The 26,269-nt window shown below is 35.8% G+C and overlaps 1 protein-coding gene across 5 annotated transcripts in view; it reads left to right on the forward strand.

Moving 5' to 3' along the window:
* The window catches only part of LOC131054819 (LRR receptor kinase BAK1), a 199,366-nt gene that overhangs the window by 34,539 nt on the left and 138,558 nt on the right, over positions 1-26,269 (forward strand). For 4 of the 5 annotated variants that reach the window (XM_057989454.2, XM_057989438.2, XM_057989430.2 and 1 more), the window contains exons 4-7: positions 2,623-2,766; positions 10,889-10,960; positions 25,079-25,147; positions 25,320-25,391. In XM_057989454.2, coding sequence (XP_057845437.2) covers positions 2,623-2,766; positions 10,889-10,960; positions 25,079-25,147; positions 25,320-25,391 — 357 coding nt within the window. The remainder of the gene's footprint in view (positions 1-2,622; positions 2,767-10,888; positions 10,961-25,078; positions 25,148-25,319; positions 25,392-26,269) is intronic. The other variant, XM_057989459.2, reaches the window with a different exon arrangement.

A 26,269-nucleotide genomic window follows, 5' to 3' on the forward strand; every position in this document is an offset into this window, starting at 1 on the left:
CGGGATCATCTTTGCTATCCCCGTTGAATTTGGGCGACTTCTGTTTGCTCGCCATTGATGGAAGTCATCCACTTGGAGGTGGTTGTGGCTGTGTCTGCCCTCCGGCGCTGCTCCCTCCGATGCCGCTGATGTCTCCTGTGGTGGTGACCGAAGGTACGGTGTTCTGCCTTGTACCTACCGTGCGGTTAGCTTCCCCTTCGTCGTTACCCGTGCCCGGCTCCCTTCGGTGATCCTCCCTTTGTGGTGTGAGAGATAAGTCTATGAACCGATTTCGAGTCTCTTCAACTAGTTCTCTCCGTAACCTAGTTTCCTCCAGAAACTCTTTGAGGCTTCTCGCTCTACAGTAGTCTGGCAACGCGTAGAAATTCCCCTCGGCTTCTGCACCTTCCGTGACACCTCCTTGGTTCCCTTCGGGCAACCCTTCGGCAGGTCGTCCTTCGGCAAGTTGCCTCAGCCTCCGTCTACGTTCTATACGTTGTTCCAGAATCAAAGCCTTCTGCGCAGCCTCCCACTCGTCGGTTTCTAATTTCTTCTTTCTATCTTTATTCAATAAATTGGGCATTAATTGTCGTACAATTTCATGTTTCACAACACATAAACCAAAACACAACATGTCTTTATTAATTCATTCTTTTGTATACAATCAACATAATTCTTCTGCTTCTAACAGTGTTCTTTATTTCTCTCCCTTCACAATTTAAGGATTATTTGTCCTTCGTCGGTCTTCTCTACGTCCGTCATCCTGGCGCTCATGAAATTCTCGTAAGATTTGCTGTCGTCGGTTCTCACGGTAGGTGTCTTCTCTGCGGTTTTGAAGAGCCAAAAATGCTTGAGCCAGAAGGTTAGGCAAATTGCTCATCAACCGATTCACCGCCGGGCTTACACCAAGCGCGCTCCACATAGCATCCTCTGGAACAGCCTCAATGGTGGCTTCCCTCCGTACGTGTGTTTCGATGGCCGCCTGAAGGATGCAAGAGAAATCTTTTGTGAGTGCGCGTTCTCCTTCGAACAGTTCTTGGTGATCTTCGTCAGGGTTACTGCTCGTCCCTTCGGGCAATGGTTGTCCCATTATCCCTGTGGCATGTACACCAAGGTGAAGCAATTTAATAAAGAATCAAGATGTCTTTAATATGAGACCTTACATGAGTGACTGTTTTATCACTTCTTCCTTTCTAGCTGGGTGTACCCGATTCTTATGATTCTTAGCATTTTGTAACTATGTGTCATTCATTTCAACTTGATTTTTGGATTACTCGAGTGTCTTTCTAATTTTTCCATTGGTATTATTAACTCATGTCTTTGTTCCTTTGTGTGTTTCTGCATTGCCTTAGCCAATTCTGTCTGCTGTATTGCTGTCTCATATTGCTTTTCGATATCAAGTCTCTTATTCTATGCAACTCATGTCATACTGAACTATCAGCTAGCTTGAAAGTCAAGTTATGGTAGCTGATTTATTGCTCCCTAGATAATTGAGTCATCAACCTGCTTGCTTAGCCTTACTGAAAAGAAGACACTTCTGAGCTATTATCTATGGGTGGAAGTGCTGTTGAGCCATTCAATAGTGCTAGTCCTACCCCTATCAACAATCCTAGCCATGGACACTGATTTTCTTCAGATATATGAAGCCTTTAGAGGCGGTTATGCCTTAGGCTTTTGTGAAACCCAGCAGCATATTTGGGGAATGTTTTGTGTGGGAGTTAGTAGTGCTCTTTTTCAGCAGGAACATGGATTTGGATAGATGGAATTTAGGTTGCTTCTAGGATAGCAGTGTGAATATATAAGCAGTATCGGATTATGATACTTGTGGCTTCATAAAAAAACTCGTTAGTTATTTTTTAAAGTAGACTCCATCCTCTATTAAACAGGTTAATAGTGGATTTCCTGGTCTGTTGGCCAACTGGTTTTATGTGGTTAAAATTAATGTTACCTTTGATTTTGTGGAAGGCCAATTGGCTTGGTGACCAGAAACTTGGATGCCTTTATTTACTGCAGTCTGCATTTGATAGTTTGCTAGTCATTCATATTGCTTTTGTTAGAAAATTTATTATAAGTTAGATACATGCTATCTGTCGGAGATATTGGTCTTCATTCATCAACAAATTTTTCTCTAAGAAAACAAATGCATTTTATAATATCATAGTACAGTTGACAAATCTTTTGACTAACATTTTAAATATTGAATATTTAGAGCATATATAGTGGATATATTATATGATCTGCATGTTGCTTCTTTCAATTTTGGTGTGTTTTAGAGAACAATATGAGTGTTGTTTAATATTTTTTTAGATGACAATTAATTTTGACAAAATTTGAAAATAGTAAAATAAGTATTGGTGATAAATAACCCTTGAATTTTCCATGCTTTTCGTTTTTAAAAAATAGCATTGTAATCTTTGTGGTGCATTACCTATAATTCACATATGGGTGGGCACTTTATCGATAAACTAAATCTTTATTCATAATGAACCTAATATGTATTTCAACTGTGACTTTCACTTTTTTTTGGCTGAACTGACCAAGGTAGAAAATTTGGTTTAACCTTTATATTCATGTTGTAAAATCAAGGGAACTTTGTTATAACATGAATGCTTATATGATATTTTAGTTGGATTGATTTTGCAGGAATCTTTCTGGGAAGGGTCTATATGGAAAACTACCGAAAGAAGTTGGCTTCTTGTCCTTTTTAAAGGTTCTAGATCTAAGCAATAATGACATAAATGGGAGCATTCCTGATGAGATAACTAACCTGACAAATCTTCAAACTATGTAAGATACTATATTTTGTATGATATTTTGATGGCAAATATTGAAATAAGCAACACTTTTCCTTTTCTCAGTTACACTTCTTTTAATAAAATTTTTAATTAGTAAAAAAGCATTGCATGGAAGGATTCTGTTTATAAAATGAGGTGGAATGGAAGCACATTCCAAAAAAATATCATTGAGCATGAAGCTTGAAAGTACAGCATAGCAACTTAATTGTTAAATGTTCAATCCACCATATAACTCTTGTTGAATATAAAACGTTGACAATAATTGTACATAGCATAACTTTGGCTTGAATCAAGCAACAAAAGTTATTGTATACTTATTTTAACTACTTGTTGCTAGTTAATATTGCATTTTAAAACTTCAATGTAAAAATGAACTATATCAGTTAACTGCATGGTGAAAGCTAAATTAGTTGTGTTCATAGAATTTATCATTTGGACTTGTGACCTGCATTGAGCATTTATTGCTCATTTTAAAAATGGTGAATTCACAAGGAAAGATGCGTGGCTTGAATTGTTATTGATGAGTATGTGTAACCGAATTGAATTAGTGCTCCATTTGTGCTTAAACTGCCAGCCAGATTGCTGATATAAAAGAAAATAGAAGACATGGAAAAGAACATGAGTAACATGATTAGATTCAATACCAAGGGTATCCGGAGGAGCATGGTGTATTATGATGAGCTATATAATTCCTTAACTGAGGACTGGGGGAAGTCTGCCCCCTAGTTGCCTCCGCATCATTGTTGTGTTTTGTTCTCTCTATTGTTCTTGGTTAGCTGCTTCTGTGCTGTTTCTGGCTGGGGTGTGCCTGTTTTGTCTTGCCTTAGGGCAGTTTTTGTGAAGGGTTGGGACCTTCCTTTTCCTTCTTATCTAATAAAAAAAAGAATGAAATAAAATACATGGATAATCTTTTATCTTCTTTTTTTTTAATAATTTCATGCTGTTGACATGTAAAGAATGACATCTCTTGGAATCCATTTTGAGTAGCTTCTGTATATGAGCTATGCATTTCTGTTGATATTTGGTAAATGTCTTTTGAGAGGAATCATAGTTTAATCTATTATTTTAAATCGTATGTCTTAAATAGTTGTGAATCTGGTGATCGTGCTCAAAAATCTATCGAATATAAAAATTTTGTCATCTTGTTCTTATGAGGGAATTTTATCATAAATAAAAATTTGCATGTACAAAGTTGATTGTGAAGGAAAGAGAGAAGACTGGAAAATAACTATTTCACATACTTCCACAGAAGTCTAGTAATTACTATCTCTTTTTTAAAAAAATAAATAAATTTTGTTGATACAATTCTTTGTTACCTATTGTACATAGAAATATTTGTACCTAGTCTAAATTGAATTGATGAAAATGATAGATTCTAATTAGTTTTATACCTAGGTGATGGAAATCAAGAAAAAACTTTCTATTAACTATACACAATGTTAGTGTTTTACTTTGCCATTCTTAGTGTGACATAAAAACAAAACAGATGTGTGGTAGAACCACTTCTCAAATTAGAAGGGGAAGCTCTTTGTAAACACAAAACTAACTTAATCTGAACAATATGTATAGTGTTTGTCGAGGTGGTTCATGCATACTAAATAAAACTAAAGGTGTCTTTTTGGATTCAGCTTGGGTAAAAGGTTGATATGCACTTTTGAACTAGATGGGATATTTTATATTTAATGATTACTGCAGAAAAAGTAAAAGTTTGTTAATATATTGATATAATCCCCCCTCAGTATTCAGCCCGCCATCAGTATGATCGTGTGCTCTTCAGAGATTGAGTCTCATCTTTGTATTTTGCTGTCTATCCTACTGTTTTTCCTCAAATGACTTCAGAAAAAATGATTATCTTCCTTAGATTTTCTAGTTCAGCAGCAGTGCATAGACAAATACGACAGACTGGTCTATGCAAGCAACATGGTATGTGCATATAACCTTTCTTCCCCTTTTTCTCAAATCACCATGCTTCCATGTTTTATCTCTTCTTTGTGGCCTTGGCATTCTAAAGATTAAAAGATAAAACTATTAGGTTTAGAGAGTAGAGTGCAAAAAAGTTAACCTCTTAGAGCATAGACAAAAAGAAAAAGAAAATTCTCTTATCCTAGTTTTTCCTTTTTCAGGAAAGAAGAAGCATATGCTAGGGTTAGTAGAGAAAATGGAGAACAACAATATAGAATAGGAAAGAAGGAAAAATAAAATTAGAAAAAAATAGACAAGGAAAAAAGAATAGAATGAGAAAACACAGAAAACTAAGGAGGAAACTAGTAATATAAACTTTCATTTATAACTGCTCGAAATGGATGACTACCTAACTCCTTATTCTGCAAATGGCGACCTTTGCTGCACAAATCCCATTTTCCCCTACAAATGGTGAATTGGATTAAAAAATATTATCTCAGATTCTCCTTTCTTCTTTGGAGCTAGTTTTTAGTTGGAGTGAGTGGAAATGAGAATGGGTGAGCAAGAAAGAGAGATGGGATGGCAGGAGTTTTACTTTTTCATTTTGGGTTCTTTTTGAGCATTTATTCTTTAAAATTTTAAATATTTTTTGGGTAATTGGCCATCTCAATGTGATTTGCGAGTCACAATCTTAGGATTTGTGAGTCATTCTAGATTTGGCAAGTCTTCGCAATGACCTTGGAAGCCATCTAGGGTTTTCTAGAAAAACTCTTTGAAATTGTCTTGTACTTGGAATTGAGGATTCCTACGAAGATGCTTTGAGTTTGATTATTATGATACTAGGACATGTATATACACATTGAACATCATGTCCTTGTTTCTATTAGGAATATCACTACATGATTAGTTGCTCTTATTTGCACCTAGTAGGAGGAATATACAAACATGTATAATTAAATATGTCTATATGTATGCATGCATCATTCTATTCTGCAACGACATGTCCCCATTCCTTGGTTCTACATCCTTATTCCCCATCCCTATCTCCATGCTATTTTCCTATCCAAATATCATTCTAAGGATTTTAGGGATACTTTTTGTATTTTCTTGCCCCCCTCAAAAGGAGAACACACACACACATTGCTCACATGCAAGAAACAAACACATATTATACACACATGATACGCATACATATTACACACTTGCGAGACATAAATACCACACAGATGCAAATGCACACATATATTAAAGACTTGATTGTGAGCATTTGCACCTGTTTGAATTGAGGTCTTACACACACATTGCACACGTATTACACACACCTATGACACACATATAGTACACACACAAATGCACATGCACACACACATGTAGACGTGTATGCACACATATATGTTAAAGATTTGATCATGAGCATTTGCACTTGTTCTATTTGAGGTCTCACACACATATTAGAGACATATTACATACATGCGATACACATACATTACACACACACACATGCACACACAGTCATATGCATGCATGCACACACATGTATATTAGAGACTTGGTTGTGAGTGTTTGCACCTATTCAAATCGAGGTTAGGTCTATAATAAAACCACTAGGATGAGACCTGAGAACCAAGGGAATAGCTTGTGGGCATCTATCATAAGGTCATTCCCCTTGGTCTTCAGTAAATCTGCCAAAAGATCATTTATTAATATTCAAGGGTAGTCTCTGGGACTAGAGCAAATCTGCCCGATCATCAAGTCATCTAATTTCAACTTAAGGAAGTGTATCGAGTCTTCATTAATTCTGCTAGAGTCAATCCTTGTATAAACACGTTTAATAATATTATCTAAATTAATTTTTATCTATAAGGATCGGTCAACCATGGTGTTGTCCTCATTTTGTTTTCAAAAATGAAGGACCATTACAAGAACTTTTTGTTAAAAAATGAAAAATTTTACTCTATGGCACACTTCCCGAGGCAGAAATTCGCCCCATTCTTGGACTGGATCGATCGTTGATCCATCCCCAAGCTATGTTTCGAATTTCGTCGCGTTTCGAGTCCGTTTGCTATGTTTTTGCTTCAATGTAGGGGAATTTTTCTCCAATTGCAAGTTTTTATAAAACTTGTAATGGGGGTTTTAAAACCCCCATTACTAGTAGCTTCACTTTAAGTGTTTAAAAACTTGTAAATGGGATTTTAAAACCCCTTTACATGTCTTTATAACTTAAAGTTGTTTTTATAATGTTAAAATAAAACTTGTAAATGGGATTTTAAAACCCCTTTACATGTTTTAAGTGAAATCACTTGTAAAGGGAATTCTATTTCTCTATTGTAAATGGGATTTTAAAACCCCTTTACATGTTTTAAGTGAAATCACTTGTAAAGGGAATTCTATTTCCCTATTACAAGTAATTTTACTTGTAATTTCTTTTCTAAAACCTGATTTTGCTCATAATGTGCATTTTTGACATTTTAAACTTGCTATTTGGTCAAAAAATCCCGATTTTGCCTAACATGTTGAAAAAGTGAACTTTTAAACTTGTTATTTCCTCCAAAAAATCCGATTTTCATTGGTTCATGCAAATTAAAACTTGCTATTTGTTCCAAAAAACCTGAATTGCAAGGAAAAACGTTTTTGAGGATTTTTAGCAAAATTTTGTGGAGAATTTGTTGGAGGAGGAAGGCGTTTAGGATTCCTTCCTATTTCTATGCATTTTCAAACACCTTTCACGCCACATGGAGGTTAAGATTGCTGGTTTTTTGCTTTATAACAGCAACCACGTTTTTACCAAAAACCACGTTTTTTGCCTTTTGAAATGCCACGAATCGGCAATGTTATGAATTGTTTTGGCTTGGTATGCTAAGGCGTTGAGGTTAGAAAGAGTCTTGGCCACTTTCCATGCCATTTTCCATGCATTTGCTGCCACGTTTTTCAGTTTTGGGCATTTTTTAAAAAACATGGCTAGGGTTTTGGAATGCGGTTAATTTCTTTTTAAGAGTTCTCCTTCCTTCTTTCAAAGATTAATCATCTTGTTGAAGAGGCATTTTCAGATTGGAGCAAGGTAAGATTTCTTTTCTTCTTGTTTCATTTTTCTTGTTTTTTTGTTTTCTTATTTTCCTTTCTAGTTATATGTTTTGTAAATATGTTGGTTCTTCCCCAAAAAAAATCGGTTTTGTGAGAAAGATTTTCCTCTTTGTAAAGCAATTTTAGAATTGTATGTTCTTCCCCATTTTCCCTCTTTACTTGTATTCGGGATTTTAAATCCCGATTACAAGTTGGATGAAAATAATTGTTCTTCCATTACGGATAAAAGATTTAACCATCTTGTGTTGAAAGTTCTTTCCATTTTCTTGAATATGATCTTCCCAAAATCTTTTCATATTTATTTCCATCATCCGTACATACCATTTCATCCACTCATTTCACACCTTCATTCATTTTCCCCATTTAAAGTCTACCTGTGGTCACCCATCCAGAACCCGAAATTGGTCCAAAATGCACTCAAAAAACACTTGTAAATGAGTTCTAAAGGTCCAATTACAAGTGCAAACTTGTGTTTACCCATTACACATATGAAGTTGCATGTTTGTTCCCCGCAATTGCAAGTTAATGCTCTTGTTTTCCCCACACATGTAATGCAACTTCCAAAACCCGAAATTCACTTGTGAGCCCATTTTTGCATCAATTTATCCCTTCCCTTGTCGGTCTGGTTTGCACACACAATCTACCAAATCAATGGATTAAGGCATGGGCTTTATTTTGCAAGAAGATTTCAAGATTGGAGGATGATACAAAGAAGAGATACAACAACAATTCATGGTTGAGAGCACAAAATGCTTTCAAGACAAATATGGTCATGACATGGAAAGAGGAAGGCAACCCTTTCCCTCTTGAAAAGCTAGTACTACCCCAAGCAAGAAGATAAGGTTGAAGTTCGTTGGACAAGGACACAAAGATCATTAAGGATGCAAATTCTCGTTCCGGTTCAAGATGCCTTCACTGATCCAGAATACTTCAAGTTCTAGCATCCTGAAGCGACATGAAGATCATCACAGACAAAGGATGATGCAGTTAGAGTCGTGTCTTTAGACACATGGAATAGTTTTAGTTATGCATTTGTAATTTTGTTTTGACAAGTTACATGTAAAAGTATTTTTTGTGAAATGCAAGTTACACATTACTTGCACTTTTGTAATTACATGTAAGGCAACTACAAGTTGTGTCCAATTAGGACTGTAGTTGGAATAAGTCATAGTTAGTTATTGAATAAGTCTTGGTGGTTGAGAGAATCTCTCAAGTTAGTTAGGATCCTCCCACCTTTTTCTCAAGGCTCCTCTTCTATAAATACTGGAGGAGTCTATTGTAATCTTTATCTTTTGGAAAGCAAGCAAAAACTCTGCCAAATTTACAGCAAGAAGTCTTTGAGCTTATGTATGTGAATTGAAAGTTTTGAAGAATAATAAAGAAGAATTACTCAAGTTTTGAGTCTTTGAGCTACATGTTTGAATGTGAATCTTTTTATTTCTTCCATGCAAAGTGTTTCTAAAGGAGCTTAGTCTAATCTGATTTGAAGTCTTTGAGCTGCAAGTTGAGAAGATTAATTAAAATAGGAAAATCTCTAGAAGGAGCAGCAAGTCTTTGAGCTTGCATCTATTCTTGAGGAAAACTTATTGTTTGATAAGAAATAGCAGCAAGTCTTTGAGCTTGCATTAGTTCTTGTCTTTGTGTTGAAAGAATAGATTATTTCAGTCTTTGAGCTGTTGTCTTTTATTCGTTGTAAAATTTAGTATAGCGAAGGGTAGATAGGACTTCCAATAGTCAAGTCTTTGAGCTTGATAATTCTGTCCCGTCCCGAAGGAAGTGACGGGAGTTTTTGAGCTTTCAGGAAACTTCATTTCCTTTCTCTCGTTTTCATTTGAAGTTGTTACCATTATTATACATTTTCTTGCTATCACTTTTCTAAGGAGAGAAAAGAATATAGGCTTCCTTGAAGAAAGAAGGAAGACTGCTGTCCCATCCTGTTTTTATTTTAGTTTTAGATAGATAGGGGGAGCCTTCCCTTAATTAGGAGATTTTCATACTCACACACTGTGGTTGAAGCCACAATTTTGTTTGCTTTCACGAGTGTACAAAATTTTCAACCAACACATGGTGAGCTTATTGTAATTATAAATATAAACCAATGAAACTGAGTCCTAATAGGTGCATGGCTATGAATGTCAAGGGTTGTTTGTCTACATAAGTGTTGTCTGTCCTGCTCCAATTATGCTCATGGATTTGACAAGAGATCCCTTCATCCTTCTAAATTGACATAATGTTTGGACATTATTGTTTGTATTGTGTTAATTTGTAGGTTTGTTATAGTTACATTAAAGAATACATTGTGTTCTTCAAAAATATTCACATGATTGGCAAGTCAAAAGGAGCAGATCAGTTAGAACTTGGCAGTGCAACTGAATAGAAGAAACTATTAAGTTGTGTATTAAGCCACACATTAAAAATGGAATAGTTAATTCTTAAGTTGAGTATAGTCTCACAACTTCATACTGAAATCAAATATACAAAGGCTAACATATTTGGCAATGCTTCCAAGTAGATATAACTTAAACTAGCCATAGGCAAACACAAAATCTATTGACCTTTAACCCATTTTGTACATCAAATGGATCCAATGGCCTTAACAAGGATGAGTTAGATTGTTCTTCTTTTCTAATTAAGAACTTTGTTCAGGCTGTCATATCATAGTATATGACTGTAAGGCCATTTAAGTGACTTTTTGGGCCATTTGTGGGTTTTAGAAACATGTGGCTTCATTTCATGCAATCATACCATCATGTACTAGTTCAAAGGCCAGCTGGAAAAAATGTAACTACCAATTTGATGATTTAATTACCATCATTGGAGCTGTAACAGTGTATCCTACACACTTATATTCTTAAAAATTATCAACTACTAAAGAATTCAAATCATTTACTAGTAACTATAGTGTTGATCAGCCATGAGTTTCTGAATAAAATCAAAGGATCTGTCACCTTGAAGATCTTTCTTAAAAATATTAATGACAAAGTGTGGTCCTGGCATATTGTGTGTACACTGGATTTGTTAGAGAAATTTCTAATTGATTTCCAGCAAATGAAGTGTTGCTAATTTTAACATTTGATAGAAAGGCTCAACTTAATTCTATCATAGAAGACTTACATAATGTTTTTTGGCAGGATTCTTCATAATTCTGGATTATCAGGGGTTTTACCTTCAGGAATTCAGCAACTCTCTTTGTTAGAAAGCATGTGAGTTAAAATAAAACTACTTAAATGACAATTTTCCTTGTGACTGTATTCAATGAAGAAAGATTTCTGAAATGTTTGTTCTTTGTAGTGCAATTTTATAACTACAATTTGTTGAAACTGTTAATTAACCTTTTCAAGATATTTTAATTTCTGTTTTATGTATAAAACGGGAGAATATGGATGTTAAATGATCCTTACGCTCATTAATTGTAACTATCCCCCTTCCATTTACTCATGTACTTGGGATGTGTTGTAGCACAATCCACTCAACATTCTTTACAACTCTCATATTTTTCTTTAGTGCAATGTTAATTACCTTGTACTCATTATACCTTTTCAACCAAACAAACTTTTTCTTATATGGGTGGTTAGCTCCTCAGATATAATCTTGCAATGATGTACACTTTAGTCATTCAATCTTCTAAAATATAGATATTGGGGTTACATGGCGCCCCATCCTAGACCATAAAATCTAGAAAACTATTACATCTCATGCACTAGAGAACAGAAAAGCAGGGACTACCAGAAATTACATATAAATTTCATCCAACATATGACAATACAATAAAAATTAAACCATAGAATTAGCACAAAAACCTAATAGACTGCTTAATGCCTATCACTGGTCATAAAATTATGACACCACCATTCATAGACATGGTTGTAAACACCCAGACTTGACTTAGGAACTGGCTCAACCTTTGCCATCAATCTTGGAATGCTACTGCCACAAGGCAAAACATAACGAATCTGCCAACAAAATATAGCCTAGCCTTGCCATGATAAGCTTGCATTCCGACCACATCATAATAATTTGTCTGGCAAGCAAAGAGGATATGAAATGTATGCCTCTGCTAATAGTCAATATCTCACACTTAATATACATGCAAAGCCTTTGCCGTCAGACATCTCAGCCACCATTTCTCATTGTACACAACTAAAAATGAGAACAACACGCTTTCCAATAGTGAAACATTATTACGCTTTACACTTTTCATTTATTGTGTCATTCACATTTTCCCACTCACTAGAATCCATGCTTTCAAGAAGAGTGAAAGTTGATTGAGAGGCCCCACGATTAGCCATGAGGTCAGGTATGCTGCCCTATTTTGTTCTCTCATACAATGTGCAATCAAATTGGAGTCCAACTTCAATGCTCCCAACAAGAATTATTCGAACAGTTTTAATTTCCAATTCGGGCAAGAACCTTTAATAATTGCTCTCACTACTATTCGTAAGTCTCCTTCAAATTCAATATGCTTTTATCTAGCTTTTATAGCATCTCGCAAGCCTAGGAGAAGGGCAGAGCATTGTACCATATTATAGGTGATCCTACCCAAAAATTGAGATCCACACACCAAAAAACAACCATGATTATCTTTAATCACAAATTTGCACTTGGTAGACCTGGATTACCTTTTGATGCCCCATCAGAATTTAATGTAACTCCTCTATTAGGGATTTTCCAGCTGTTCTTCTTTCTCTTTTTATTGCTGTTGGTTAACAGATTTGTCACCTTGCAAGATGGTTCAATTATGACTTGCCCAATGGGAAATGATGACAAACTGTAAACAACATTTGGAGAGATCACCAATGGAATGGTAATCTTCCTTTGTGTTTGAGAGGGGCAGCTCCCTCATATGATTTAATTTAGGGTTTTTGGTGTATGCTTTTGACCAGAAAGTAGGAAAGGAAACTAAGGGAAAGAAAAGAGAGAAAGCCCAAATTGAAAGCATAAGAAAACCACTCAGGATCCTCAAGGAATAAACTTGAATGAAAATTTATTGGGAACAAATAATGACTCAAAGTTCAATAATTAATACCCCAAAACAATAAACAATAGGATGAGCAATAATCTCTTCTCAACATATAAGCAGATAAGGAAGTGATTGCACATCAGACGTAAGAATAACATACAACCATTTGGAACACAAAGTTTGTAATCTTGGCCATTGATTGTGAATCAAGGTAAGCCATTCATTGTAAAGAGCTATCTATAAAAGGCTCAAATCTCTCATTTGTAAAGGAAAATAAGACAAGAAGACAGTAGGAGAAGAGCAGTGGTTAGATGGCAATTAGCTGATAGTTAGAGTAGAGTAGGAGGAGGAAAACTTGAAGTTGTTGCAAAGGCTTGTTAGAGTAATACTTAATTTCATTGAAGTTATGGTGAAGTTGATGTTATTTCCACTTGCGGCATTGTTTCTTGTCTACTTCTCATAGTTTGATTGAAGCTCATTGATTATAATGTTTGCTTATGAAGATATTTTGATGAACTCCTTGGTTCATACTTTTTGTAGCTTGCTGATTGTATGCTACAGTGCACAGTTAGCGCAAACCTTACACTTGTGTTTAGTTCAATTGTGGATGCTTATTCAAGTCACGCCATGTATGGGTAGTTGCACAAGTATTCATGATATGAAAACCTTTCTCATCCTTAGAAGATTGCATCAATCTTGTGTAGTTGTTATCATGGCAAAGAAAGACTTGATATGAAGGAGTTTTTCTATCTGAGTAACTTTCATTGTTATCTTTGATCTTAGGAGTAGTGTAGTTCTCTTAAACCCTATCCTTTTGCCCTTTTTATATCAAGTTAATTTCCATGTTCCAGCAACATCCAAACGTTCAACATTCAAGTACTCAACGTAAGTCCCCCTTGGATTACCAACAATCACATAAAACAATTAAGCTATTCACACGTCATGACTTGACAGTAGAAACCTTGGAGTCGTTTCAGTTTGTTGGTTGAAAATTTTAAACACTTGGGGAAATATACAAAATTGTGGTTTCAACCACAACACACGAGTAAAAACTCTCCTAATTAAGGGAAGGCTCCCCCTATCTAACTATGACTTGGAAAATAAAATGGGATGGGACAGCAATCTTTCTTCTTTTTTCAAGAAAGACAATATCCTTTTCTCTTCACAGAAAAGGATAGCGATTGAATAACAGCAGTAACCACTTTTAAGTGAAATAAGAGAAAGAAAATGAAGTTTCCTGAAAGCGCAAAGACTTCCGTCACTTCCTTCGAGACGGGACAACAATATCAAGCTCAAAGACTTGACTATTGGAAGTCCTATCTACCCTTTGCTATACTAAATTTTTACAACGAATAAAAGATAACAGCTCAAAGACTAGAATAATCTATTCTTTCAACACAAAGACAAGAACTAATGCAAGCTCAAATACTTGCTGCTATTTCTTATCGAACAGTAATTTTTCCTCAAGAATAGACGCAAGCTCAAAGACTTGCTGCTCCTTCAAGAGAGTTTCTTATTTTAATTAATCTTCTCTACTTGCAACTCAAAGACTTCAAATCAGATTGGACTAAGCTCCTTTAGAAACACTTGGCATAGAAGAAATAAAAGATTCAAACTCAAACATGTAGCTCAAAGACTCAAAACTTGAGTAATCCTTCTTTATTATTCTTCAAAAACTTTCAATCCACATACATAAGCTCAAAGACTTCTTGCTGTAAATTTGGTAGAGTTTTTGCTTGCTTTTCAAAAGATGATAATTACAATGGACCCTCAAGTATTTATAGAAGAGGAGCCTTGAGAAAAAGGTGGGAGGATCCTAACTAACTTGAAAGATTCTCTCAACCACCAAGACTCATTCAATAAATAATTGACACTTCATTAACTAACTAAGAGTTACTCCAACTAACTAAGAATTATTCCAACTACAGTCCTAATCGGACACAACTTGTAGTTGATTCACATGTAATTACAAAAGCGCAAGTAATGTGTAACTTGCATTTTACAAAAAATTTTTTACATGCAACTTGTCAAAACTAAAATACAACTAAAGATTACAGAAGAGGGAAAATTCAACTAAGTGTTGAAAAACACTTAAGTTGCATTTTGTGAAGACACGAATCCTTGAAATTTCTGGATGCTCGCTTGTAGTTCCTCAGGATTCGGTTCATGGGTGTTCTTGGCAACAACCATAGTCTTCACAATAGTGTCGTGACAGTGGAGGAGCGCGGAATTGTTTTTATCCAGGATAGACTGGATTTCATGCAAAAAGGCTTGGTGGTTCATCAATGCTTGAATTGAAGCTGCTGAGAATTGTTCGCTCCTCCATTCATTATGAATCCTCATCTGTAAATCAGCAAGAACTTCTTCTTCTGGAATCAGCTCTCCATCCTGACTTACTATATTGCAAGAGGCCCTTTCACAATGTGAGACAATACCTCGGTAAACTTCATCCCGGAATCTCCTTGCATCACCGATCTCCTCAATGAGGGATTTAAGAACAAGGGTTTTGTTTTACATGAGTTCTTCAAATTCCAAGTACATGACCCTGCAAGAGATGATGGCGTGCTCCTGCAAAATACTCAGCTGTTGTTGGGGCATGGCATGCCAGATTGTCAGACTTTTCTCAACACTTTCTAGATTCTTTTTGAAAGTGTTAGATGTTTGATCCAGTTTCTCCTCAATGGTTTCCAACTTAGACATTATTTGAAAAATGTCTTTCACTACTTGTACACATTGATCATGAAGCTGATCAACCCAGGAATCTAATGCTTGTACTTTCTGAGCAGCCCTTTCCACTCCACGAATCGATTTTTGGGAACCAGAAGAACCTATGGAGTTACTCCCTTCAGCAGCAGGTTTTGTGATTTTATGAATGGCTGCCATAAGTTGTCGGTTTTCCTCTTCTAGCTTGTCTTTCTTCGCAAGAAGATCATCACACCTTTGCACCAATGAAGCAACAGAAAACTGAGCATCATGTTTAATGACCTCATGTGTTTGCTTGCCCAACTCTATCCTCGTAACCTTATAATCAGCAGCTGACATTTCATCAAGTGGCTTATCTGTAATAGGTTCCACAATTTCAGCTACTTTCATCTTGTTGCTATCAACAGTTACCCTAGAGATAGTCTTGGGCTTCTTAGCAACTTTGGATCTGGACTGTTTGAGTTGCTGGTAGTCAAAGGCATCAGGTGAGATCTCTTGCTTCTTCCTTTTCGGGGTGAAAGAACTAAGCCATGGAGGCAAAGTCATCAACTCACTTCCAGTAGCAGCCGTAGGCGAAGGAGAAGCAGTTTCTGTTTGAATTACCGTGGTCACCCTGGGAGGAATATCTATTTGGACAGTGACCACGGTTTGCTCAGTTACCAATGGGCATGAAGATTGCCTCATGAATTCTTCAAAACCAGAAGTGGAAGTATCAATTTCGGATAACTGAATGCAAGTGGGATTATCTTCAGGAACTTTCAACACACTTTCTTGTTGTCGATCAGGAGAAGGCTCGTATGCTGAAATGGGAACTGCATTCTGAGGAGACTCATCTATGAGCAAATCAGGAGGAGAAAGAGGCGTCTCAATGGAAACTGGAGGAATGACCTCATGAGGCGAGTCTGAAACTGGAGACTTAGGAGCATCGTCAAATTGCTGCCCCTCTTCTGGATTATCCAAATCGATCACCTGAACATGGAATCGTGATTTCTCCTTCCCACGAATAGTCGTCTCCTCAGGAGGAAGCACTACTGCACGACTGACTCGTAACTTGATCCTTGTGCCCGAAGATGAAGCACCCTCCTTGTTATCAATCTGAATCTCAGATTTCCGTCCAAGAGGCCCCGTAGAATCATCTTCTTTACCAACCTTGATTTTGATAAGTCTAACAACATTACTTTTCAGCCATGCGTTAGTGTTGGCCAAGATAGGCCGAAATCTGTCAAGGATGGAGACGCACTCCTTGTGTGACCATTGGATCAAAGGAAGTGGAGCTTCCTCAACCCTCCGTGAAGTGTATTTAGGATCAAGTATATGCCCATCGTCGATCATCCCTTGTGGGATATCCGCCAAGTTCAAGTCAACAATTTGCTCAACAGTGAGCCTGCAGTAATCCATCTTCAGAACTTCGGCTTCTGTGCGGAGATCTACCCAGATGTCTTCAATGCGATGAACATGCACAAAGGATTTCTTGATCTTCTCCTTCATACCTCTATAATCAAAATCAGCTCTAGGTTTGAACCTTTTAAGCTTGATTTCCTACAATTCAGCCTCCATGGCCTTAGCCTTCACAGATGTGACAAGGGAGTATCGACCAATTTTCAATGGGTTTGTGGTAGAGATCCCCATTCCAAACTTGTGTCTAGCAGACTGAAAAGTATGAACAACCATGATCTGTCTTCCCAACTCCATAAGAATTATCTTATCGGTTGGGTATCTTGGAAGCATGTATGGCTGACCATCATAGCATCCAATCCTCATATAGGTGAATGTGAGAAATTGCAGGAACAAACACCCATACTCAGACACCTTGACCCATGCCTCGTCTGATACTCTTTTGTTCCTGAGATCTCTATCAAACTGACACATGAAATATCTGAAGAATGCATCTTGGACCCTTCTAAAATGCAGTTTGCTGGGTTTCAATGGCAACTGGTCATAATATTCCCAAACTGGTATAAGCGAGCGATCACCCTTGGTAGAAAGACCTGGAAAGTGTCTAAGTGATGTTGCTAAATATACCAAATAAGAATTCATGAAGAAGGTCATGGTGGTAGGAACTGCTGCAAGTTGTTCGCACAAGGCATCGCTGATGACTTCACCCCATGAAATGTGATGTGACTACCATACGAACATAATGAATTGATACATCCATGGCTCAAAGACATTGGAATGCTCAAGGCCCATCATCCTGCTGAGAAGAGTGATGGTGTCTCCTATCTCCCATTTGAAATCACAATGGTACAACTTTGCCCACCTTGAGAAGGAAGGTCGTGGCTCTTGGATCCACCTATTGATGTGCCGCTTGCAATCTTTTTCCCTCTTTACGTAGTATTCTACTGCACTTTCTTTGGTGATTTCCATATAAACAGGTGCAGGAGGTATTCTGAAGACCTTCTCGATTGTATCCGCATCAAGACGAATTCACCATCATCATTTTTGATGACTCTTGATTCCTTGTCAAAATGATGGGCGCATGCAAGAACAAACTCAGGTTCTAGGGCAGCCACTGGGAAGGAAGATGCATGATGGATATGGCTGTCCAACAACCGTTGCAAGTTATTATCCTGTGGATCTTCTACCCTGTTGATGAATTCTGCCATATCAACGTGCCCTATCTCCGTGTCTCTGATGCGATCCAAAGGAGAAGAAACCTGGGAAGGTGCAACCTCATTCTGATATTTGTCATATTTGTATTTCATTTTCTTTGGAGTTGGAGATGCCGGCAAATCTAACATTGATTGTGAACCTGCAATGCTGCGATGAAGACTTAAAAGAGTTAAGGCAACATCATAGTTAGCTGCAAATATCATTCTTCCTTCTTCAAATGGGTAAAACTTTGATTTTTGAATTTCACGATTTTGTGAGAGGAAGAGGGGAAATATGTAGAAATGGGAAAATCTTGACTTTGACCAATTTCAGATCTTGGGAGAATTTTCGCAAGTATACAAGTTGGAAAGGACATACATGCAATCGGGATTTTAAAACCCGAATACAAGTACACTTGTAAATTCGAAAATGGAGAAATGGACGAAAAATGAGATTTTGACTTGCGGGAAATGATGGAAATGGAAAGTACGGATATGGGGAACATGAATGGATAGAAATGGGAAAATCCGGGAAAGTCATTTTTATGAAAATGGGAAGAACTCTTCGACATGTAATCCGGGTTTTAAAACCCGAATTTGCAAGGGAGGGGTATTTCACACTTTTCAACTTGGAATTTTAACCAAAAATGGTTAAATTCCTTAACCATAGGGGAGAACAAGAATTTCCAGCGAACTTGTAATCGAGATTAAAAATCCTGAATACAAGTAAAGAGGGAATTTTGGGAAGAACAATGCAATTCAAAAATTGCATACCAAGGGGAAGATTTCTTTCACAAAAACCAATTTTTGGGGGAAGAATCAACACATGCCAAAAATGCAACTAAGAACGAAAATTAAGAAAACAAGAAAATAATAAAATGAAGGAAAGAAAGGAAAGAGAACATACCTTTCTTGAAAATGCAAATGCTTCTCCAATAATGCAACAATCCTTGGAATGAAGAAGCAAAATCAATCAATAAACCCAAACCGCAATGCCAAACCCTTTACACGTTTTTGCAAGAATGTCTTATATGAAAAACGTGGCAGCAAAATGCAAACTTGGAGGCACAAGAAGAGGTCAAATCTTCCTCAAATCCCAACGCCTTAGAATGGAAAGCAAAAACGATTCATCTTGTCAAAGATTTGTGGCATTAAACCCTTCCAATTTGCAGTCAAAGGAATCACGTTTTTGCAAAAACGTGGTATTTAATGCATCATTGATGGATCATTAAATAGCTTGAATCTTATCCCAAACTCCACGCCTAGGTGAGAGAAGGGAAAACGACTTAGGAGAATGCAGATTTGTGGAGTAAAAAAACGCCCAAAATGTGGATTGAAAGAACCACGTGTTAGCTGATTTAGCTCAAAAAACCAGTAACAATAAACCTTAAATGGCGAAAAATGTGTTTGTAAATGCATGAGAATAGGATAGAATCCTAAACGGCTTGCATCTCCAACAAATCTCCACAAAAAATCGCTTTGACATCTTCAACAAATCCGTTTTTCTTGCAAATCGGGTTTTGGGAAACAAACAAGAAGTTCGAATTGCCAAAAATAATGAAAATCGGGTTTTGGGGAGGAAATAACAAGTTCGAAATTCACTTTTTCCACTTACAAGCCAAAATCGGGTTTTTTTAGACAAATTGCAAGTTTTATTTTTTACTTTTTCACTTGCCAAGCCAAAATTGGGTTTTTTTGGACAAATGACAAGTTTAAAATTGTCAAAATTGCACTTGCAAGGCAAAATTGGGTTTTTTGGAGCAAACTGCAAGTTTAAATTACTTGTTAAAAGGAAATAAAATCCCTACAACAAGTTAGAAATACTTGCACATATGTAATGGGGATTTAAAATCCCTATTACATGCAAAAACCATTAAAGTAGGGGTTTTTTGACCAAACTGCAAGTTTACTTGCAGTTGAGCCAAAAAATCCCTATTTTAACTAAACATGACCAAAAAACAATTAAAAATAACAAAGGAAGGAAGGAAAATTTAAAACAAATTGCGAGTAACATCTTTTAATAAAAATGCACATGTAATAAGCTAAAAATTCCCTTACAAAAACCCAAAACAATGAATATCATTAAAACTTGCAGTTTGAAGAAAATTCTCCACCTGCAATCGGGGTTTTAAAACCCGAAATTGAAGGAAAGACATAGCAAACGAACCCAGAATTTGACAAAATTCGAAACGTAGTTCGAGGATGGATTGAGGATTAAGCCAGTCCAAGGATTAGTCGAAATTCTGCCTCGGGAAGCATGCCATAGAGTAAATTTTTTCATTTTTTCATAAAATTTTTAACGTAGTGGTCCTTCATTTTTGGAAACAAAAATGAGGAGAACACGGTTGATCACATAGTTTAGCATCCGAGGAGATTTTGATCAAGAGAGGATAAGATGACTTGGTATTTTTTTCTGTGTTTGAACTTTGAAGTGCATTAAAAACACATCAACACCACCCTCTTAGATATATTATTTTATTTTACTCACACATACTTCTCTGCCCACAAAGATCTTCCTTTGTTTCACTTTTTCAACTCCCACTATCTTAAATATATTCTTTTACATGAGACTCCTGGTGTATATGAAATATATCTTCTTTATTACTTTACTCCACCACCCATCCATTCTCCTCCCTCTACATTTCTGTCTCTTTATATTTTGCTTTTCACGTAAAGGCATGTTTCTTCATATATAGTCACAATCTTTTTATGAACTTTTTCATGAGCATTAATTAAATTAAATGCATCTCTTTTCTTGTGGAAATTGCACCTTCTCATTAATAGACCATGCATTGACTTTAACTATTGACTCACACCTTTTCTTTATTGGGCTTTAAGTGGAACAAATTCAGTTTAGTTAATTTAAGTGCTGTGTGATGTCCCCAAACAAGACTCCGTCAAGTATTGTTAATATGGAGAAAGCTCCTTGTATTATCTTTAAGGACAGCTTACAATTCATTAGAGAAGATTGAAGCATTGTAGACATGAAAGATATCTGCCGATATAAAATTAGAAGATCATTCCACATATGGTGGCATTCCTTAATTATATTGTCAACAATAAGCAAGCATATCGATTATATATGAAGACTGATCATAGATATTATAATTGATGGATATAATGCAGCGATTTTATACAAGAACTGCAAATATTTATGAGGAGCATGATGATAAAAACGACTATAGTCTTGACAGCGATTAAGGAGTAATATTATTGACCAAGGCGGCAGTAAAATATGATCTTTGAAGACATAAAATATCATGTTAAGGAGTTGATGTTAAAGAACGACAACTTGAACAGAATGAATTTGAAGGACACCTAATAGTAGATGGAGTATTCATAGGAGTTTATTATGTAGCATTGGAGTTTAGAGGAAATCCGTATTATCGAAGGCTAGTACTAGAATTCTTAGATAGCGATCAAGAAAAGGTTTAGTTGCTGATGTAATAAGAAAAGATAATAACAAATAGAAGCAGCAATCACACATGGAAGGACATCGATATAAAGAGCAGCGGACAATAAAAGAATACAAAGTGAAGGCTAGGAAGGTAATGATTGACAAAGTTGTCTACATACTATGCAAACTGACTCCTTCAGTAATACATAGGAAATATATTCATGCAGCGATTATGTCTTAAGCGATAATGTTATCTTCATTAGATATCAGCGATTCTAATATGGTCAACTCCCTTCAAACTTGGCTGACTCCTCTAAATTAGAAAGTCAATTCAGATTACCAAGTTGTCCATCAATTTAAATTATAATGTTGATTAAGATTACCAAGTTGTCATTGATGTCATTAATCTCCATCAGTGATCAAAGAAAGGAAATGCTTGGAAATACATTGAGTCCATAAGACAGTTTGTTATCACTTGGATTATGTTATAGCAGCTATAACAAACATGATACTTGCAGCGGGAAAAAAAATACAAACTCAGCGATAGTGAATGACAGAGATTAATGAAAGATCAGCGGTCAAGTTAATAATACTTGTTATGTGAATAAACATCAATTATCTCTAAAGAAGTTTTTAGAAGACACTAATATTGACATAAGGCAGCGCTACCTTTGACAGCGATTCAAAAACATTGATTAATTTAGAAAAAAGAAAAGACTGTCTTGATTACTAAGTCAATGATTTGTTATGCAAGATGGTGCACTTATACTCTACAATTCGTGGCATTTTCTATTGTTGTTCGTGGATGAAGGAAGAACTGTGAGAATACTGTAGATGTGGTAAAACTCATTAGTGTGAAGCATAGAGAAGGACGTGGACAAGAGAAATCACGTGGAATGGTAGTGCGATTAAGACAAAGCAAGGACAACATAGAGGTGGTTTGCCATTCATCGTGAAAGTTCAAGTGCAAGGATCAATATATTACAAAGTGATTACAGCGATTATAGTAAGGCAATGATTGCATTAGTGAATGCATAGATTTTTTTAATGAACAACTTTGTTAAGAAGCAGTTTGTTTAATGGGAAAGGATCGATTCATAAATAGTAATAAACCCAAGGGTGTGATTGGATGAAAAAGCAATCTGTTCAAAGAGTGAGAAAATAATAGATATTATTAAGAAAGGAAACGATTCATAAATGGAAGGACAAGTCTCTTCAACAAGTTTCTATTCAAAGGAGTATTACTTTTAGAAATTAAAGGCATAAATAGAGAAGGAAAGTAAGTGAATTGGGGGTAGAATATGTGTATTAAAAAGACTATTGAGCATATGCACCAAGGACATTGATGAAAATTAATATTACAGATCCAATGAATAGGAGTGTACAGAAGGCTATTGCAGATATATGAAGGATTGTATGAACAGATTATGTGAGGAGATAGTGAAGAATTTTATGAGACTTATGAGGAGATTGTAAGAAGTTCTATAGCATATTTATAAGGAGATAGTAATCAGTTTTATGGGAGATTTATGATCAGCATCAATCCATTGTGAAATCAGAGAAAGCTATCAAGATAAGTTCTACCGTCTGAACAATTCTTATAGTTTTAAGTTAAATGTTATAATGAAATGTATTCAGTTTGATAAATTTATATTTATTAATATATTACAACTCTCACCTTAAGTTAGAATTGTTGTCTTAGGATTAAAATATGGTAAATTGCAATTAAATGTTGTCTTCCTCAATACTGTCTTCTTAATGTCACTGCTCCTTATATCAATAAGCATCGCTACTTTTTATTATTGGTCACCTTTACATTCATTGCTTTGTTGATTAGTGATCGTTGCTTGAATCACTATTGCTGTGTATTCTTGAGAAAATTAACCACCTTTATGAATCGACTATTGAATAAATCAACCACCTTGTAAATGGATCGCTACATTAACATTTACTTCCAGTCATGATCGCTGATGCTTATTTCCAGTCGCTTTTTGTCCAAGTCAACTGCTTAGTATGCAAGACCTTCTAACAATTCAAAGGCATGATTGAGTTTTGGGATCTATTATGACAAAGTCACAAGCCTCCTGTTTGATGAAAACATGCTGACATCCTTACTACATCTCTTCTTAATAGAGTCGCTCGTTGTTCTTTTTCTTTAGTGCTGTCCTTTAGTTACTGTGCTCACCGCTACCATTATGCTTCACCAAACGCTGCATATTAATTTCTTAGTCGGCTGTTTATCATTGTATTTTATTATGAACACATTTCCACTTTCTTTTGTGTATTTACTCTTCTCCTTAATAAGGTTGCTGTCTTGTTTGTATTAATTCTGTTTCTTAATGTAAATGAAACAATACGAAAACAGCCTCCAAACCTCCAATGGTGGAGTCAATGATAAGACCTCTAACTTTGTTTAAATGCTTTGCAAGAATAGTCAGATGAATTCAAATCTTGTCTGATTCAAGGTCATGGCTGCCTTGATCTCATACAGTTGCTGTCACAAAACAAGTCTCTTCTCTTGCATGGATATCAGCTACCTTGGTCGGCTAGCTTTATGATTCACACCTCTATCATTAACAATCCTTGCTAAGTAATCCATCCTTGAAACTTTGTATTGATTTTTTTTCCTCGAATAGAATGGCACCATTATTGTGATCTTTGATAATTGCTAGATCAATGTAATGTTTCCTTAATATCATAATGGTTCCTTAATATCATGCCAATTCCCATAGTATTTAATTAAATACCACGCTAGTTCTCATAATGATTAGTTTAAATCTTTAATTAAAACTTATTTAATTGTTTATCGAATCTAGTTGTCTTCAGGTCTGGAATGGGGACATTACAATAATATTAAGCTAGCCTTTATTCATTTAGAGATTCACAACATATTAGCACCATTAAGAAAAAGGCCACAAATCTTTTGCGCTTCTATTAATGAAAATTGTAGGCAACAAATTTCTTAAGGTTGCAGTTGTTTCAACCAGAGGATTCTTGAATGCCCATTTATTCCTTATTATTACTTAAAATGAAAAGAACAGTTGACTCCTTTTTAAGATCTTTGTTAGCAAGGAAAAGAGCTTGTATTCTGTGTGGAAGAAATGCATCTCCTTCTATCCAGAGAACAAATGATTTACATGTGCTGAGCATCAAGATTACAAGGAATATCTCTCCCTATATGGGCAAAGAAACAAATCACTCTTGCCTGTGCTTCAGTAGAAAAATAATTACATCGTGTAAAAATTACTTAAAGTTAGCATGGAAAATCAAAGAAGATTATTGTATGAAAAAACATTGTGACTTCTCCGAATGGATTGGGGTGGTATCTTCCTGTTCGAGTCTCTGAAAAGTTTGGTAGGGCTTGTCATGGATTCTATCTGAAAAAATAATGATATCAGCACAAGTAGACTAATGGTGTTGAGTATCTCAACTTTAGTTGCATGAGTGTAAACTAGTGGCTTGTTCCAATATCTCAAAATGAGAATTTATCCAATAGAACCATATATTTGGTTGTTGCAAGTTAGTTATGGACCTTTTTTGTTTTATCACTATCAGGCTAACAAAACTATTGAGTAACGCCCTTTACATTTTTAATGTTTAAAACTTAATCAATTCTGTTAAGGCTTGTTTTTCTGCCATTGAGAGTTTAGCTGAAAGGCCTTCAGAATTACAGGTATCTGGGGAACTGTTCTTTCACTGGACCTATCCCTCCCCTGGGAAAGCTTATCAATCTCAAACACCTGTAAGTAAATCATTTTGTTGTTTGTTCTTTTAATTGCACCTATTGCTCTTTGAAAGTTCTAAAGAAAATAAGGTTTTTCTTTCCAAGTTAATGTCTTTTGCATCATAGGGTAATGTTTGCTTCTATGTATACAATTTAGATTGGTAAGTGGTTATGTTATATGTTGTTTCAGAACAATGTGGGGCAATGACTTGAACTGTACCATACCAGCTGATATCGGAAACTTGACAAATCTTGAATATCTGTAAGTTGATCTTTAAATTTGAATTGTACCTCTTTTATAAGTCATGGCCTCATCTAATGGTTGAGTATGGATTTTACATTCCTCAATATTAGGGAAGCCATTTCTTTCTTTCAATTAAATATTTTCTTAGGTATTAATAAGAGTATGGAATGCCATTACATTTGGTATGGTACAATCAAATTTTCCACTATTGTATTGTTTACAGATAATGAAAACATATCATGGAAAGCATGGATAGTGTTTTTCTATTTTGTATGTTGCTTATAAGTCACATCCAATTTTTCTTGTTGTCTAGTTTTTATTCACCACTTTCTTCCTCATGGTCTTAAGAATTTTTCCAAAATACAAATGTTTTGGCTCCTGTAATGTGCATCATTTATCTTGCCATTATCATGCATGATCAATTTCTTTGAATGTGATTAATCAGCATCATTGCCTAAAACCTATGTTACGAGGTTGCCTTATACATGTGATAAGTGGAATTATAGCAGTATTCACCAAGATGTAGCCATCTTACCCATGCCTTCTGCTATTCTGAAACATAGTTTCTCAAGTAGCCTTCCAACCACTTATTTACTATCTCCGTTTGTCCATCTGTCTGTGGATGGTAACTCATGCTTGGGGTAAGCACAATACCACACAATTGAAAGATCTCCTGCCAAAAAGCGCTTAGGAACTTGCTGTCCCTATCACTTATAATGTTTTTAGGCAGCCCATGTAGCTTAAACACCTCACGGAAGAACAAATCAGCAACCTGAGCTGCTGTAAATGAGTTGGTGATAGCAAAAAAGTGTGCAAATTTTGTTAATCTGTCTACCACCACATAGATACAATCCTTCCCACTAGCTCTAGGCAACCCAGTGATTAAATCCATAGAG

Source organism: Cryptomeria japonica, chromosome 2 (genome assembly GCF_030272615.1).
Source record: "Cryptomeria japonica chromosome 2, Sugi_1.0, whole genome shotgun sequence".
In the NCBI taxonomy this organism is placed as follows: domain Eukaryota; kingdom Viridiplantae; phylum Streptophyta; class Pinopsida; order Cupressales; family Cupressaceae; genus Cryptomeria; species Cryptomeria japonica.